At 42.2% G+C, this 19,107-nt stretch overlaps 1 protein-coding gene across 19 annotated transcripts in view; it reads right to left on the bottom strand.

The window, feature by feature from the left end:
* Positions 1-683: 683 nt before the first annotated feature.
* Positions 684-19,107, bottom strand: part of TNRC6C (trinucleotide repeat containing adaptor 6C) — a 94,381-nt gene continuing 75,957 nt past the window's right edge. For 6 of the 19 annotated variants that reach the window (XM_030287634.4, XM_030287637.4, XM_030287642.4 and 3 more), the window contains 13 exons: positions 17,133-17,306; positions 15,738-15,884; positions 15,198-15,320; positions 13,791-13,874; positions 13,225-13,456; positions 11,332-11,499; positions 10,084-10,275; positions 9,816-9,959; positions 7,008-7,124; positions 4,591-4,785; positions 3,241-3,311; positions 2,381-2,520; positions 685-1,172 (listed from right to left, as the gene is read on the bottom strand). In XM_030287634.4, coding sequence (XP_030143494.4) covers positions 812-1,172; positions 2,381-2,520; positions 3,241-3,311; positions 4,591-4,785; positions 7,008-7,124; positions 9,816-9,959; positions 10,084-10,275; positions 11,332-11,499; positions 13,225-13,456; positions 13,791-13,874; positions 15,198-15,320; positions 15,738-15,884; positions 17,133-17,306 — 2,148 coding nt within the window. In that variant the 3' untranslated portion in view covers positions 685-811. Of the gene's footprint in view, positions 1,173-2,380; positions 2,521-3,240; positions 3,312-4,590; positions 4,786-7,007; positions 7,125-9,815; positions 9,960-10,083; positions 10,276-11,331; positions 11,500-13,224; positions 13,457-13,790; positions 13,875-15,197; positions 15,321-15,737; positions 15,885-17,132; positions 17,307-19,107 lie in introns of all 19 variants that reach the window. The other 13 variants (XM_030287639.4, XM_030287640.4, XM_030287641.4 and 10 more) reach the window with 6 other exon arrangements.

Genomic DNA, 19,107 nt, shown 5'->3' with positions numbered 1-19,107 from the left:
TGCTGGATTCAAGTATTTGCATGTTGATATGGTTTGTTGCTTTTTTTTTTAAGTATTTTTTTCTTTCTTTGTTGATTTTTTTATTCTTTTTTTTTTTTACTTTTAATATTTTTTGGGATTAAAAAAATGACATGAAAAAGTAATGAAACAAGGGTAATGTGCATAGGCAGATCCATGGGAGTAGTGGACACAGAGATACCCCAACCCTGCCCTCCCTCCCCCCCTCTCAACCTGTACAGTCCAGAGTTGCCACTCGGAATCGTCACTTTTCTGTACCAATGGTAAAATATCACACTTCACCCTTTCTGATTATTGGGTCCGCCTCTGTAATGTGCATAATAGTCACAGGCTCATTTAAATAGGCTTTCATTTCCCCTTCCCACCCCCCCCAAGTTGATAAAATAACCCTTTCCAGCCCAAATTCTGAAAAGTGCCCTTCATGATAGACCTATTTCTAAGCAGCTTTTATACTTGGTTTTGAAAAATCACAATACAAACATAAAAAGACGACACAAAACAAACAAATAAACAAAAGCCATGAAAAAAGTAAAACCTGTCATTAGCATGTGACACTGACCAAAGGAGCCCATACTGTTTCAGGAACAGTTCACAAGGACTTCTGCAGTTTCGGATTCAATATTGGACAGAGGTACTAAGGAGGGCTGCCAGTCTCATGGGTTAAAGCTGGATTCTTCATCAAGCCCGGGACTGGAAAGGGTTACCATTTTTTTATTATTTTTTTTTTATATAATTTTTTAAAATTTTTTTTGTTATCCTTTAGTGCTGATGATTGTTACTTCCGTTGTGTCTCCTAGATGGACTCCCCGCTGAGCAGATCCCCCGGCAGAAGGGTGTTGAGGGGCGTGGGGCTCCCGATGACTCTGCCGTCGTCGGCGCTGGGGGGTCCCCAAAGGCTGCTGGAGTATTGGGGCACCCCTCCCCACAGCAGGTCGCTGCTGCCTTTGCCCCCCAGGCACGGGGGGTTCCAGTGGCCGGCGTCGGGGCGCACCAGCCCGTGGGAGCTGCCCGAGGAGCCCAGGCGGCTCGGGGTGGATCCAGTGTTGGACTGCCAGCTGGAGGTGGGCGGCAGCGCCTGCCCCTGCGCCAGGAAACGGTTCACTTCTTCCTCACCAGCAAACTCCGCCAGGATGGTGGTGTTGCCCAGCACGCACCTGAGGGCACCAGCAAGATGTGAGGTGTGGGGTGTAAAGGGGGGGTTTTGGTGGGTGTTCTGGTGGGGAAGGCTGAAGGAATTGGGATTGGCCAGCCTGATCTAACTGCAGCATCCCCAGAGAATGTGGAGAGAGACAAGGGGAATGGCTTCAGCCTGACACAGAGCAGGGCTAGATGGGATATGAGGAAAATATTCTTTCCTGTGAGGGTGGGGAGGCCCTGGCACAGGTGGCCAGAGAAGCTGTGGCTGCCCCAGGATCCCTGGCAGTGCCCAAGGCCAGGCTGGACGGGGTTTGGAGCAGCCTGGGACAGTGGAAGGTGTCCTGCCCATGGCAGGGGTGGCACTGGATGAGCTTCAGCATCCCTCCCAACCTAAGCAATTCTGTGACAGAGATCCACCTTCCCCCAGGCTGCAATCAAGGTGAAAATTTCCACCACATCCACTCACTTTGAGCAATCCCCGTCTCTTCAACCAAGCCTGCTCCATCCTGTTTTCTATCCACCTTTCTACATCCACAAACACCCAAATCCACACATGTGGAGACCACCCACTCTAACTGACATGTCCTGGAGCCCCAGTTCTCTTCAGGAATAAGGACAGAAGCTCTCCAGCCAAATGATGCTCCCACTCCCTCAGTACTTTCATTATGCTCATGCTATAACCTGTTGATAAAGGGAATTGCTTTCCAACTCTAAATACCCAAGTAATTCTCTTGAAACATCACTCTCTGTATTCTTCATCCTGCCCAATGGCACTGATTTTACCACTTATGCCAATTAGTCCCACTGATTTTAAAGCTCCTAAGAAGCAGATTTTGTTGTCATGCACTTTTCTCATAACTCCTTAAAAAAAAAGGTGACCACCATGAACACATTCCTTATTTAGCATTGCTTTACTCTCTATGTTTCTCTCTAAAGCTAAAACCTTGTCCTGTGCTCTCCCTGAGCTTCCTTTGGAATCCTTATCAAGTCCTACAACTTCTCTGTGGCCTTACAGGTGACAAGTCTTAACTGAGGATATTATTTATGCTGAGTAAAGTTTTCTAATGCCCTCTTATTCAATATCTACCCCCAGTTAACTTTTTCCTCTCTCATTAGGTAATCTTGAAAATCAAGATTGAGGTAACTATTGATCAATTATGCATATGAAAATATTTCCTGAGCTAGAACTGGCTTAGTAACAAAAGAAAAGGGAGCAGGAACGTACATGTGCAGAGACTTCTGGGCCTTGGCTGCTTCCTCCTTGGAACTGTATCGGACCACAGCATTCCCTTGGGTCAGGTTCAAGTGGAATGTGATGAGAGGGCCGTGCTGCAAACACAGGGTCCGCAGTGTGGAGCCATCGATCTGGGAGGAGGCAAGGGCAGCAAAGGTTACCTGTGCTATTGTCACCTTACCTTAAATGCTTCATTAACACCTGCTTAAAAGCTAAAGAGTGAGTACAAGTGAAAGGAAAAAAGAAATACTTAATGACACACTTATTGCTGTCTTCATTGAGGGAGATATCTTGTCTTTTTAAGAATTCCCTACAGTCCAGAGCACAAATTTTATCCATTTAGGTTATACAAATGATATTTATCATTAGAAATCAATAGAAATCCAGAAATAAGTCAAAGGGAAAACACACTTCATGAATGTAATTAAATTTTCCCCAAGATTAATTTGGATGTCTGCATCCATGGCTTTGTGGCTTATGCTCCTCCTTTGGAATGACACCATAGAGGACAAGGAGAGGATGTGACAGACATAAGAGAAGAACCCAAAAAACCCATAGGAAAATCAGATTTTACATCTCTGTCTGTGCTTTACAACCTCATTCACCTCCAAACTTACACACAAAGAAATGGTGCCCATTCAATGACTAATTACAGGCTTGAAAGTTCATACTTGATTTGACAGCACTTTGAAAACTTAACAAATTCCCTGTAGAAGACAGATATTGTAATAAATACAGGATACTTATTCTTCTTCCAAATGAATCAAATGGCCAAGGCTGCTAAATGTTGTTCTCATAATCTCTTAAATGTAGGTGTTTTTTCCTGCCCAGTTTTGTACAACTGCAGTTACCTGGGGGGTGAGGTTCCGAAGAACCAGCCAGCTGCTTGTTCTCCCTGAGCTGTCAGTACTCCATGCAGAACCTGCAACACAAATTCCACAACAAAACATTTGATCAGTCTCTGGAGACTGCCTTACAGGCAAATTTATCTGGAATCACAACACACTAACAAGCCTCAGTGCTGCTGAAAACAAATCCTACAGCAGCTTCCTCACATCTTGATTTACTGCCTCCCTTGGAAGGGACGGCTGCTGAATGAAAAGCTGCTCTTGCTACATTTCAAAGATCTGTGGCATTTTTCATACTCCCACAGTAACTATTAGGGAACCAACAGATGCAGGTATGGCACTGCAACAAACTGGATCCTCAGGATGCATTAGAATTAATCTGGAAGACACATTTTAAAAGCAGTTCTGCTGTCCAAGCTCAGATTGCTGCCTGCTAATAAAGATTTTTATAGCACTGCAGCACTCTGCTCTCTTGTCAATGACAGATTAATGTGTATGACTTATTCAAAACAGGTATTTCTGCACTGGCAGTGTCCTGATTCAAGATACAAGGACATAACCAACAAAACCTGCCCTAACAACCTCAGCCTGGTGGTTTACAGTAAGAAGCTGTACAAGCTTGATATTTATGAGTGGCATTTGAGAATCACAGTGCATCCTGTGAGTGCTCCAGAGAGAATCCTGGGAGCAGCTTTATCTGCCCTTCCAGGTGGGGGTTTGGTGAAGAAACATTCAAAATAAATGGCATGAAGAGGAAAGAATATTTAATTCTCAACGTAGTGTAAGCAGATTATAAAAACAGCTTTGTAAAAAAGGACTAATATCTGTATATATATATTTATATCAATAGAGATCTCTAAATATATATATATATATATTTAGCCAGATCCATGGCTTCTCATATTTGTATTAAAGCAAACAAAGGCAAATGAAAAAAGGGGCCTGCATGAAAAAATTCAGGCATTCCCTGAGGGCCCTACAAATGCCATCACATCCTAAATGCTTCACCTCCATGTGTTCCATATTAAATTCCATGAGCTCCTCTTGGAGTCTTAGATCACACCACAGAACAGGACACATGTTTGAAAGACATTTTTAGAAATTAAGGAACTGGGGAAAAAAATCCTAGTTGGGAGTTAAAGAAATTGGGCAATTCCTATGTAAAATCACTACTATAACCAGCTGAAAGACGCTCATTTACAACCTATTCAAAGTGAAATAAAGACACACTAAAGGAGCTGCACCCCCAGCACAGAACCACTCCAGCTGTGTTAAAGCTCTGGTTTCTGGAGCCTCGCAGGCAGAGTAGAAGAAAACAGTGCTGAAAGGAAAGCAGAAGAGAGCTGTGAGTACCAGAGGAGTAAGAGCTGGTCCAGCCCAGGGGACTGGCACCCCACGTGGAGGATGGCTTGGTGTTGGTTAAGCCTGGAGGAGGTCTGGTCGGAGCTGTAGTGTTTCTGGGTACCTTCCAGAGTTCGTGGGACAGAGAGGCTTGGGTGTGAGAGATTGGGCCAGAAGACCACGTGGACTTGATGTCTGACAGTTTACCTGCAACAGAAAAACAGTACATTTGGGTGTTCCTCACTAATGGGCATCATGGGTGACATCCTCATAGCTTCTCAGGAGGAAAAGAACAACTTTCTGTACCATACTATAACCTACTTACTTTCAACCTACTTAAACCATCAGTACTTTTGTGTTTAGTGAACCTCACACTACCTGCGACATGCAAGTTCCCTTTTGAAAATCTATTGTTTTGTTTTCTTGTAAAAGATGATACATGGAAAAAAGTCCAGAAAATGGATGTAGGTATTTGAAATCTGATTTAATCGGAATTATAATGAAACACTTCAAGATTGTCTCTCTCTCGAAGGTTTAACAGGACTTAAACACTTTTTCTTGCACAACTCATTTTACCTAATATAAAGAATTCAGTATATCCATATGTTCTTCTGATGCATTATTAAAATTCTAAAGATCAAAGGCCAACAAAAACTTTATTTCTGAATATTTGAAGTAACCTATATTCTTTTTTCCAAGTATCTTTGAGAAAAACTAAGTCTTCAGAAGATCAGACCACATCACAACCCTTCAGTCTTTATAACTTTCTGCTGTTGCTTGTACTTTCCCTGATCAGTTCTCAAACTCTTACTGCTGTTCCAGACAATTCAAAGTTTTATAAAACAACACAAACCCAAGAACAGCAGACATATTACAGCATTCACAGGGGCAGGCTGAATTGATTTAAATAATGGATAACAAAACAAATCTTCATTCACCTTTAGCCTTTCCTCCCGATACCAACACATCCTGTGCAATTAGAGCCCAATTTCCCTGTCACAGCACAGTCTTGCTGTTATCAACACTGGCAGCTGGAATGGACTGACAGGGACACAATATTGCATCTTCTGCCCCAGCAAATGATGCTGTGACTGTGCTGCCCTAATGTTTTAATGCTGATTGCAGAGAATAAGAAAATGTTTGGTCTGATAAAGTTCAAGATGCAGAGATCTTGTGAATTTTTAAAAAACTAGAACTGACAGATTTAAGTTTATACTAGAGCAGTGTTTTAAGACATCAGGCAGGCACTGAGAAATTTTATGAGTCCCAAAGCCAAATTTACCAGTTGCAAAATCCCAGACTCAGTTACATACACACACATTCCCCAAATTGCCTCCGTTTATCCAAATCGTTTAACTCAATGATTTCATACTGAATCATAGCTATTTAAGTGGAAGTGCAACCACTCTCCCATCTCCTGGCAAATTGTAGCAACAAAAATAATTTGACAATCACAATATTAATGAGTGTAAAATGGTGAGAAGAGAGGAGGAAGTCTGGGTTAGAGAGCTCAGAGCAGCCCAGCCTGTGATGGGGTATCCAATACAGGCACAGCACCACAGGCCAGGTGTTGCTATGTCACTACTTCTCATGGGGGTAACACAAACATTAGATGACACTTAAAAAACAACAAAAAAAAAGGCAACAAATAAAGCAGAAATGCATGGCAGATAAAGAAAAGCAGGCCATTCCTTTCTTTTCCTTTCACTGGAGGAAAACATCCCAAGCAAGTCCTTTTTGTTTTGCATTCTGCAGCCTTACCCAGTGGCTGCACCTTCAGAGAAGTGGGTCAGCATTTTCTTATCTAATCCATCTATACAGCCCAACACAATTTTATAATGGGACAAACTGCATATTTAGGCAACTACTTTGCAAGAAAAGTTTCCATGTTTTGCAAAAAGAAGCTCCAGAATTTAGAGCTCAGTAAAGAAAATGGGGTAATTATTTAGCTCACCCACAAGCTCAGCCATATAGGGGAGCATCAGGCTTTGGCTTGACTATTAAAAGGCACTGAAGAGCCCCAAACCCAACCCCCAGAGCCATGCAAAAATTGCCCCTTGGAGGCCCTACTGAAGCTTTTTCTGAGCTGGAGGTGTTTCACTTTTAACAGTGAGTACTTTTCACACAAATTTCACATCAGCTCTTCCTGGAAGGGTCTGTTCCTGCTGAGGCCCTGGACAGTGCTCCTCCCGCAAAGATCCCGATGCCAACACTGAGTGACACCAAGTGGAATAAATCCATTTTTTCCTCAGCACAATCCCAGGCTCACCATCCACCATTCCCCACCGCAGAGCTGCCAGGAGAGCTGCCACCTAGCACAGGGCTCCAAACCCACTTCTGCCTGGGGCAGCACTCCTGTGAGCACTGGGAGAACACTCCTAGGGCCTTTTCCTGGGAATGCAGAAGCTGTGGAAGCAGAAAGGCCGTACCTGCAATGCTAGGTGCAGATGCAATGCTGCTGAAAGAGCTACTGTAGCCGGAGGCACTAAGCGGCCAGGCACTCGATGAAGGCAGCGTGGCATTCTGAGATGATGTTGGGGATGACCCTGCAGAACCAGCAGAGAAGCAACTAAGAAAGATGGGCATAATGATGTTTGGTGTGACACAAGCAAATCTGTTACGTGCAAATACAAACCATGCAAGGCATTCTCCTTAATTAGCCCGGTCTCTGAAGTCTAGGAATGAAATGTTGCTGGAAGAGTGATAAAGTGAGGCAGAAGGCTTTAGAAGGAAAGAGAAGAAAGCTGGCACAGGAACAATTGTAGTGCAGAAGGTAAATTCTGCATTTCCTTTAAGATACATGACTTAAAAAGTGTTTAGTCTCAGAGGAACAGGCTTCATTTACAAAGGTCCTCTGCCAGCTGACTTAGGCAATGGCAACTGTAGATGAGCAGAGATGTGTATGATAAATTAACCTCTTACCACGGGTGAGCTGTCCTAAATTACTCAAGGTAAACACTTCCCCTACATCCTAATGCCCACAAGTATCTTTAAATTTTTGCAGACTTTCAGCAAAAGCAAGGATATATTTCAGCAATCTCTTCTCAAACTGATAACATAAATGAAATAGCACTAAACCACCTCAGTAAATCATTTACAATCTGAGCAGCTATCTAAGCCCACGTACAATTTCATTACTAGCAGCAAATGAAAGAAACTGAACGTAAAATCAAAAATCTTCATTGCAAAGACCAGGAGAGCTGGAAATACTCTCTCTAGCCACCAACAAAATCAAGTGTGCATCCTGGGTGACTTATCATTCCTGACACACAGAGATGGGATGTGATACTGAAATATCTTTGACTAATAAAAACAGGTGAGCTCTGTAGCAAAGAGCACTGTGTTGAGGTAAAGGGAGAAAGTAAAAGCATAATCTCATCCCTCACAGCTCAGTAAAAAACACAGGCTTTGTTTTCAATTGGAACAGCAGCCAAACAAACTTCACCTTAACCAGACTCCCTGTGCTCCAAGGGACACTGATGCCGACATCAGTTTCAAGCAACAGAACTCTCTGTCTGGAAATAATCTATTTCCCAGACAGGAACTATGCAATTACAGCAGATTCAAAGGCCCACAAAGCTGAAGATGGTCCTGATTTCTCATGGCTACAACTCTCAGCTCATAGAAGCTGACCCTCCAAAACTTCATTAGTGAACAGGGAAAGCAAAAATCGCCCCTAAAGCTTAAGTTTTACCTGCTTTTAAGTGAACAGGGCAAGGACAGCACACCCCACAGCCTGACCCTCTACCTGGGGAGCAGCTCTGTCTGTCAGCACAAGCTCTGTGCTTTAGGCTGCAGCTATACAAGCATAAGGAAACAGATTCTGCAACTATAGTTTTTATTAAAATTCTGTTATTACCAAGCTAAAAAGCTAATGAGGAAAAGAAGCACACACTGACCCCCACAGGCACTGCTTTTCAGGTCTGACCTCTTGAGGGGCTGTTTACTTAGGCTAGGACCATCTCTGCTGACCCTCTCTAAAGGGAGAAGTGATTTCTTTATTCCACAGGCAGATTATGCACCAACAGAGCTAATGTTCCTTCTCTAAAGCAGCAAGACCTGTAGTAGATATCATCTGATTTTACAGGTAGAGCTCTGGAGGTTTAGGCTTCTGGCCTGAGGAGTATTTCTTGGGTGCCCTGTATCTGAAGTGTCACTGAATTACATCTTACAGCTTTTCTTTTTACAACTTCAAACCTGCCAATCCCCTTGGAAGCACTTTGGAGTCATTAGAAGTTAATTCAACTTTACAAATTACCCAAATACTTCATGTTTCAGCTGAAAGAAAAGCTTTTTCTTGCTAAGAGAGAACTAAAATCACTGAGGCAATCAGCACTCTGGATTCCTTTCCCTCATGTTTCACAGCCCTTACCTGAGGTAACAATCCCAGAGCTGGACCTCACTTCAAGGATAGCCCTGATTTACAATCTGTGCTGGTATCACAGATGTAACTGTTAAAACAAACCCCACATTTTTACTCCTGACAGGTCCTTCTGGACAGCCTGGTTATGCTATTCCTGTGCCAACTGCAGTGCTCTGGCAGAGTGCAGATAACTTGGCTATTCTGGCACTCAGATCACAATTAACCAAGCCACCTTTCCCTTGATCATCTTCCAGCACGTGTAACTAACAAATAGCACAGTCACAATGCTTTCTTGTTTTATAGAATTCCCTTTTTATTCTGAAGTAAGCACTGCCAGGACAAAAGGAATGGAAACAGCATTGGGAAATACTAGTTTACTAGTCAATTCCCAATTTTTTTCTGTTATGGTTTTGGAGATAAAACAGTGCTAATTTATTTTGCTTATTGATCTTCTAACAAAGCTACAATTAATTAGTGTGCCAGAAGCCTGCTGTCTCAGCAACAACTGTGTAACTTTTGTATTCAGTCTTCTGAGAATTTCACAAAGTGTATGGAGGAGGGTGGGCTGTGTGCAGAGCAAAATATTTTTCAAAACCTTGTGATAAAGGTCAGAAAAACTTCCAGTGACTAAAGAAGTTTAAATTACATCTTACAGCCTTTTCCAATATAAAAGTATTTACATTCCCATGGAAAACAAGAAACTTCTTAATCCCTTCTTTTAAAACAATTCTTTCTGGATATTCAGTGACAGTCCTGAGCAGAAACATTAGATTAGGAGCACATGCAAAAAGTATATCTGTAACAAATGAGGTCAATCATTTTTTGGAAGGGAAAAGAAACTATGCACAGCTGTGGAAGCAGTTTGTGTGTTTACCTCCACTCTTGAGCAGATAGCGATTCACATCCTGTATTGTGGTGTTTATGGTAGGCCCAGTTGGAACACTGCCAGGAGTAACATCGGGGTCATTTTCAGGATCAATATTCTGCAGTCCTTTCCATGGCACTCCTGGGTGAAACTCTGTTTCCAACACAATAGAGAGGGAAGTGTGTGAGGTCGTAATTCTCCAAAGCTGCTGCGCATCAGAAGGACTCAACAACGCGTTTGAGGGACGCCAGCCCAAACCAACTTTGCACTGAGTTACCTGGTGGCCAGTTGATGCTGGAGCCATTGGAAATCTTATCACTATCAGATTTGGCACGTGACCAGCTGTGAGGAACAGCTACGGGCGGGCTGGCAGGAGACTCGCTGTTCTGGATCAGATCATAGCGGCCGTAGGAGTCATCGAGGGAGGACTTTCCCGGAGGACCAATACTCAAACCTCCAGGGATAGCACCTGCAAGCAGTGAAATGGGGATTGTGGGTTTGGAATATCAGCAGGATGTATTTTGTTATTATTTGCTTTGGTTTTTCTTTTCTTTCTGTATTACAAAGATAAAAAGAAAATTAAAATGCAAACACAGTAAGCCAAGCTTAATGGCACCTGAAGCCTTAGCAGGATTACAGCTGAGAGACACATTGCTGGTACAATCTAGACACTTAAGTTAAAGAATTCTGCATTAAATTTCTGCCAAAAAGAGACTGAGTAATTCAAATCATCATACTGTTGGTAAATAGGAACTTGCTGAGACAGCATACCAAGGAATATCCCTCATCTCATCCTGCCCTAGGCATTCAGTGCTGACAGGAGGGATGATTTGAAATGGCTGCTCTCATGCTCCTACAAACTATCAAACAACAATTTGGCATCAGCAGTGCAGCTACTTGCAGAATAAAAAACTGCTGTAAAAGAAGTAATTCATGCTGCACAGAATAAAATCCAGGATATAATAAAGTTAACAGAGCCCCATGTTCTAACAGAATAAATTTGATACAGGAAATAAAGGAATAACTGCCTCAGGATACTGGAAGCGTTAGGGATAAAGGTGTTCAAACAGATTAGCAATCACTTCTGGAAAAGTAAGAAGTTTTTGCCCCAACTCTAGACTGAATAACTATGTAATCCATCATACCTTTGTACAGGGAGAGGTTGATGATACTGGAAAAATTGTGGGAGAAAGCCAATGTAAAGCTTTTTGGATTGAAGGTATGCAGGTCTGGAATAAGGGGAGATTGTTTTGCCAACACTAAAGGCTTGTTTTATTTGAACTCCATGTTCTCAGCAACAAAATTCAACACATGAGAAAAACATTCCCATATTGCATGCAGGGAGTGACAGCTTCAAGCCCCTCATTGCAGAAATCACCTATAAAATCTCACGGGCTCAGAGGTGCTCGGTACCAATCATGTGTGACCACTTACACAAAAAAGGAACACCAGAGAAATAATTCCAATTGCACTGTGGCTGGAATCACCAAAAGCCAGGCAGGCAGGGCGTGCCAGGGGACATTACCGTGCTTGCTGGAGTTCTGGTCAAGAGAAGAAGCAGCACTAGACAGATTATCCATTGAGTTGGGGTGTGTCCACTGAGGAAGGCGAGACTGGGACTGAGAAGTGTCCTTCACTGACAAACCACCAGTAATGTCCATGTTATTTACATTCATGTTCGGGTTCAGTCCAGCTGGGAGGGAAAGAGATTCTTAGATATCCATCATACACTGAGGGATTGAAAAGCTGGGTTTGAAATCCAGCCACAGGAATTACTCAGCATTGATTTTCAGGTATCTGTATGCATGTGTGGCATTTTCAATGCACATTTTCAAGAACTTTTGCTTTTACGGAACACCAGTAGAGCTCAGAAAAAGTTAAAACCTTGCTAAAAAGGGGGGAAACAAGATGTAGGGATAATATTTTAAGGCTGTCAGTGTTTCTACTTGCAGTCTCTTCACTTGTCTCAGAAGAATGCACTGGAATGTTGAGTTTAAACCAGTTTGTCCATTCTATGGCTGAGCCAAAATATTCCTAATGTCTTCCCAGCACCCTGCAACCATGTCTGCCACTTTGTTTTGCTAAAAAGCCCCCTAAAAAAGGAACCAATTAAAGGTCAGACAAACAGTGCTGTTTATGAGAGCAGCTTATGCACTAACTGGGCTTCTATTTTGTGTACACAGAACAGAATCACTCAGACTGTTATTAAGGGAATAATTTTGAAATGCTTCTGTGACATGAATCTGGGTCTTTCTTGATATATAATCCTGAATGTTAGCAGATCACAGAAAGCTGAGATATCATAAGAACCTCTCAGACTTAGGCCTTTAATTCACAAATTTTTTAGCATTCTAATGCTCCCAGCCACAACAGCTCACCACAGCAGTCAGAATTACCTTCTTAACTGCTGCATGGCAGATAAAGCTTGGCAATACTATTGTATTCAGCATAAAGAGAGTCACAAAGAGATTAAATTAATTCCTTTATGTCAGAAAGGAAGTCTGTAGCATACATCAAATGATCACACAGCAAACAGATCTGAAAAGTTGCTCTGATCATTCTGTATCCAGGCCCAATCAATTATTTTGACCTCAATCATATTTGACAGATCCATGTCTCACCTACCACAAAATGCTGGTGAGGATTTCAGGAACTTCCTAGGTAATTTATTCCAGTACTCTGATTAAGCCAAGTGATCCTTAATGTCTAACTAGATCTTTTAATAAACTTAAGTCTATTACCTCTTGCATTAGGAAATGCAAAAAAAGTCTTCCTAGCTCTCCTTTACATTTTTGAAGATTCTTGCATGTCTCTTAAATCTTCTCTTTACACTACTGAGTAGAGGATTTCACTTCTTCCTTACCAATTGTGTTTTTGAAACGTTTAATCTCCTCCACTACAATCTTTCTGCATTCCTTCAAACTGATCCACATATTTCTTGAAATACATTGAGCAAAACTGATGTCTCACCAGTGCTGATTACAGCAGAAAATGACTTTGCACAACTTTTACCAGATGATACTCCTGTTTATCAATATCACATTTGTGAATTTTATAACATGACGCTGTTTATATTTAGTTCATAAACACCAACATACATAAGCAGTTAATTAGGCAAATTTGTTCTGATATTTGTAGGCAGAACACAGGAAGAGTAGGAACAGCTACCACATGGGCACGATTTTGTTCTGTGATTTCAGTGCCATTTAATATATAAACAAACAAATGTATAGATATAAAATAATTATAATTATATATATTTTTTCTCCCTCGATAGCTATATATCTATAGCTATATATACATAGGGAGAGAGAGAGAGAGAGAGAGAGATATTAATTTGTTACACTGTGGAGCAAAATGTTGAGGTGTGAATGAAGGAGATGGAGTCCCTGTGTGGAGCTGCTGTGAGGACACTCACCAAGAGGGTAAGGAGCAAAGGTGTTCGGTGAAGACTGTTGCTCTTTGGTCTGCAGGTCAGGAAGGCCGGGAGCCTGGGGATGGGGTGAAAAGCTATCCATGGCTGATTTGCCTGCAGAGGGGTGCAAAGATAGATGTGGAGGGGGAGGCTGCTGCTTCATAAGCAGGGCCTGGGCCAGCTGGCGCTGGTGCTGCTGGATCTGCTGCTGCATGTTATTGATTGTACGTGCAACCTGCAGGGAGAGAGCAAACAAACACCTGTCAGTGGTCAATCCACAGGAACACACTGCATTTCTCTTTCTTTCTCACAGTGAAACAACACACTGCATCCCCTTACAAGTACAAACTGGCTGAGCAAGGGGCTGAAGAGATTTCCTCCAGCAAGGCTGTGATCAGCTTTATTTTTTATTTTATTTTTACTCAGCACCTTCTCTGTCCAGACCTCAAGCCACACACTGCACTCCTGATTTAAAGATGCTTTAGCTGCTTTGCTGCAATGTCACTGAGCCTCTCCAAGCCACTGAAAGCAAACCCTAAAGCAGAGATTGAGCTGGCAGGGACACCTACTTGCTGCTCCTGTTGTCTCATGGGTCCGGAAACGTTACGCTGAGCCTGTAACATCTGCTGCTGGATTTGTAAACGTTGGTACGCCTGTGGGGACAGGGACAGTCAGACACAGCACACACAGCAAGCTCAACACGCTGCCTTCGACTGCTCTGCTGCACCACAGCACAGAAAAAGCCAGCACTGCAGTGTTCTGAAAACACCCCATGAAGCAGCAGTAATAATCCTGTTGCAAATGCACTTTATAATACATCTGTTTAAGTCCCATGTTCATTAAAAAACAAAAACAACAATACTACGTCCACATGGCAAAAAGTAGTCATTAAAAATAGGAACCTACTTTTTTTTCTGAAATAACTGTAACATAATGCAAAAATTAAAATAGAAGTTTATGATATCATACGAATAGTATAAATACCAATTGTTAATTCTGGTTTGGCCATTTTGAGTTCTACCAACACTTTCTAGTTAAATCACTTGTGCTGCTTTATTCCTAAAAAAAAAAAAATCCGCTTTTTTCAAGTAGCTGGCTCAGCAGCAAATTCTTTTGCAAGGTAAGTTTCTCTGAAACACTCTGATGAATTCATCAACATTTTGATGAATTAAAAATCCAAAGGAATTCTGTACAGGTATTTTTCAAGTAGCTGGGTACTGTTCAATTATTATGAGAATAATGTTGTGCTCCTCAAAGCTAGAGAAAATAATCAGAAATGAGTAACAGTATCAAACACTGAATAGAAGAGTTTGACTAGGACACTGAGATCAGTAACTGAACTAATCAGCCATCTGTAATTTTATGTTTAACCCTGGCCAATACTGAGTTCACAGTATCTCTTTTAAAAATACTCTTAAAATCCAACTATTTTCATATGTATTAAAAATACAGATGTAAAATTTGCAAGCGCAGCAAAAGTACACAGAAGAAATTAGTTCTTATCACATGGCGTGTTTAATATACACTCCATTACTTAAAGGAAATTCACCCTACACTTTATTTTTCAGTGAGGCAAGTGAAGAAGTTCTGTAGGTAACTCAGGTGACCACTGCCAAGATTTCTCTGTTTCTGTTGTGACACGTGTCCAGTTTAATCTTTCTACTGACATGTAACACACAGGCCAGTGCTGTTTGAGAACACACTGTGTTATTCACACCAGTATGAAGACAGATGATTTTTAGTTCCACTGATCAGCTGTAAAGGATAATTATTCCACAAATGATTATTTATAAAGCCTGAGGCAGAAAAAAAAAAAAAAAAGACTGTGTTTCTTGAAAAAGAAACTTTACCAAAGAAATCAGCAGCTGATTGTTTTGAAGATCTGTCATGTCATTTAAAAATTTAGTCTGTCTCCTATTTTATCTTCATGCCTTCAATTCTGATTTAGAGCTTATCTGGCACGTCTTTTAACTCACCAGCTGCAGCTGATAGAGCTGGTTCAACATCGTCATATGCTGAGGATTATTAATTGGCGAGGTTAACTGTGCAGGGCTGAGACCAATGTTTTTTGCTGCAAACTGCAAAAGCTGTGCTTGAACCTAAAGAAGAGAAGAGTGTTAAACACCATACATTTACTTTTAACAGTGGCAACTGTGTGAGCCATTAATAAGAGTCACATCAGCTGGAAAATGTTATTATCACCAGAAGTAATATTATGAACTATAAAAAAAATTAGCAAGAGGCTCTAATAAAATCATAATAACCGTACTCAAGTGTCCATTGATAAAAAAGATATGAGAACAAACACCTCAGAAACACCATTGTGCACAAAGAGAACGTGCTCTCAGAGGTAATTATATGACATGCATGTGAGAACACCTCAGCCATGCCTAGGAAACAAACAAATAACACAGACACAGCCAGGCAGCAGTGGCTGCAGAGCCTCAGGAGCATGACAGAGCACATGGGAAGAGTTCCAGGGAAAGGGAAAACACAGGAGTGAGGTGTTGTCTGACCTGAGGGGATAGAAACTGAGGCACTTGAGCACGAAGACTAGGCTGGGATGAATTAAGAGGTTGCACTGGCGGTTGCTGCGGCTGTTGCATGGTCCTGGCTTGTGCTGCTCCGCTATTGCCAAACATACCCAGATTGCCACTCGGTATCTGCAGCAGGACAAGAGTGACACAGGCACTTAGTGACACCCCTCAGCACATAACCTGTGTGTTACTTGTCTCTGCAGGCTTTATTCTTAGTGATTATGACAGGCATGAATCAGGAGACCAGCACATATAAAGTTTAGAACTGGGTAGGGCAAAACTGCCGTCTACCCAACATCCCAAACCCCCAAAATTTGTACAGTTGCCTGGACAAAAGGCAGCTGAAGTTGAAGATGGCTTTTATGAGGATGCAGAACCCTAGAGGGTCACAAGATGAACAATCAAAAGTACTTGACAAAAATGTTTGTATTTGCATAGCAAGGGACAGGAGAATGAAGGCATTAAACTCACAGTAACCCCATCCTCCAGCTGGCTAAGCAGTTTTTTTACTTAGGCATTTTACAAAGCTACTGATAATGGACATGCTATTAGTGGAGACTGCTTTGGAAAAATGTGCTTAATGGGCTGTAAGTGCTGGACAAGTATTGCCTTAAGAAAACTGACTTTAAAAGAATATACATAATAAAGAGCCACAACAGAATGATGAAGTTTTTCTGTGTTGTTATTTCATATCTTTGCTGGGACTTCAGTTTGATGGCAAAAATAACCTTGTCATAATCAACAGTACTTAATGGCTTCTCAATCTCATGGTGGCTTATCAGCTACCACCCCCCCCTTCATCTCCTCTCCTTTTCTTTCCCTCTCAGCCTGTTCTACACAGGGACCAAAACACCCCCTTAATGGGATGCTCTACCTGATCCAGGTGCTGGAAGCCCAGTTTCTTTCTTGCCACCTGTTAAAACTCTGAGATGCCTTGACACTTGGGGCAGGAATAAAACAGCCCCCATCACTTCTCCCCCATCTCATCACAGAGTAATTATCCATTCATGAAAGATGAATTGGAGCAATCTCCCTGCCTTACAGTCTGGGACAATTAGCAATGCCTCAAAAAAAAGAGATTTCTCATCAATGAAGGCAGAGCCACACCAGGGTTCAGGGGTGTAAATCCACAACACTACAGTTTCTTCTGGATGGTTGTGTGTCATCAGCAGGATAATTACAACTACACAGTTCTTTTATGTCCTGTAAGATGAAATGTTTACACAGTAGGTATCTCCTTGTCTGATATTTCACATGAACAAAGCTGTTGCACTTGCAGTTTAAAGCAGCTTTTCCTGGGGAAGAGGCTGACAGGCACTAGCAGCTACTCCAAGAGAGCCAAATTCCCCTTGGGATCTCCCCCAACAGCCTTACCTGTCTAGAAGAATTCAAGTTTTGCATGCCCAGCCCTGAGGCAATCCCGCCCAGGGTCTGATTAGGGAGTGCACTGTTTGAAAGGGGGAGCTTCAGGCTTGGTGAAGGCAAAAATGGTGAAGTAGTGGGCTCTTCCACTAGGCCGCCATCCTGATTGGAGAAAGAAAGGGTGAGCTGTGTGCGGTGCCAGGAGCCCACGGCCACACCACAGACCCATGGAGACACAGAAGGGTGTGGATGAGTAAAAAAGATATATAAAAAAAGGGATGAACAACAGGGAATGGAAAGCATGGAGTGAAGGGAGAAGAAAGAGAGAAACAGGATTAAGGTACTGTTTTTGGTAGCTTTGTTGTACTTAATCCCCAAATGCACAATCACCCTCACCCATCTTTCCAGAGGAAAGGAAGGATTTTAGCAGCTGACTGCAGAGCTATCATGTGGCCATTGCCTCCTCCCCACTTAGGTTTTCTCCTTTCTTCTCACCCAGACTGAAAGGTGGAAGGGGGAGAGGCCCAGCACATTTCAGGGAAGCCCCTCTGTCTGTCTGGAAAACTCCGGCAGCAGAGCACAGACATAAACCAGCACTTTAACAAACCCAAAACTTGGGAAAGGCCACATCAGCTTATATGACACCAGTCTGGATTTGGTTCCACATCATAGCTCTGCTCTTAAAAAAACCATTTTTGCATTAATCCCCTTCCCTAACAGAGACACACAAGCCTCTTTTAATATTCACATAGCGCTGAGTTATTAATACCCCGCTCTGAAACATTACACTGAAGGCAGCCAATGAACACAAACCATCACAGCCAGTAATGACAATATCAGCTGGGCAGCCTTCCTGAACATCCCCAGGAGGAGGCAGATTTTAGCAAGGCAGGAGGAGCCCTCTCTGCTAACTGGGCTGTGAGGAACCACAGCTGAGTATGGATCTGATGCACAGGAGGCAGCCCCCACGGGGATGCAAACAGCAAGGCAGAAAATAAAATAAATTAGAGAACCCCCAATCAAACAGGTAGATCTCTGCTTGTGTTTCAGTGTGGCACTGAGTTCTATCTCAAACTGTGCTTTGATGTCTGGGACGCCTGTGGTAAGCATGATCAAATAACACTGTGTACAAAGTAGGGCTCCAAAAATACAGGCAGAGAGAAAAAGCTTTAATTTGTAATGTGCTGGGTTGGTGTTTCTCAGGCAGTATGATCATTGTAAGGGAAGGCTTTTTAAAGATATGAGGAGCTAGGTTATTTAAACCAATAAATTCAATACCCCAAAAGACTCTGAGATACTGGTGAACCTCCTTTGTTGAAAAAGAAGCCCAGTCTGCTTGCCACATACCCAAACAGATGAGCTAATGCAGCAAGCATGCTCAGTGAATTATAAGTTTTAAGTTAATCCTGGAAAATGCATTTTCTACAGCTCTCCTTTGATGCAAAGGAAAAGTTTCTTTACTATCAGGCAAAGTGACACTTGACATCCTATCTGACTATCCTCAGGGGGACACTGACATTTTCTAATGATATCCCCAAGGCCTTTCAGCTTGAGATATTTTACATTCTACTGGACATCAGTCACACTCCACAAACAACTGCAGCTTGCATGACAGTAACAGGTTCAAGGATTTCTCTTTAGATCACAGACACATGTTTACAATTCTACCCTTCCCCCTTCAAAGTGAAAATAATTTCAAGCTCGGTGCTCGCTCTCCCCTTCAGATGCTATTGTTCCCTATGTGAACAGACCTACTGACCATGAAAGACTCTCCCTGCCCCCAAATTTATTCAACTCTTGCCTTAGTGACATTATTTTTTCTCAATTTGGAAATAGGCAGTGCCAAGGATGGTGAAGGACAAGCCACACTGGAGACTCAGGCATTTCATTTCCAGACTCCTTCACAAGTGTGTTCCTTGGCTGAATTGCAGCAAATGGCTTTGTGTTAAGTTTATAACATTTTATTCATGTTCACCTGATTGTATTT

This window comes from Taeniopygia guttata, chromosome 18, assembly GCF_048771995.1.
Source record: "Taeniopygia guttata chromosome 18, bTaeGut7.mat, whole genome shotgun sequence".
NCBI lineage: Eukaryota > Metazoa > Chordata > Aves > Passeriformes > Estrildidae > Taeniopygia > Taeniopygia guttata.
This window is presented reverse-complemented; position numbering and strand designations above follow the sequence as displayed.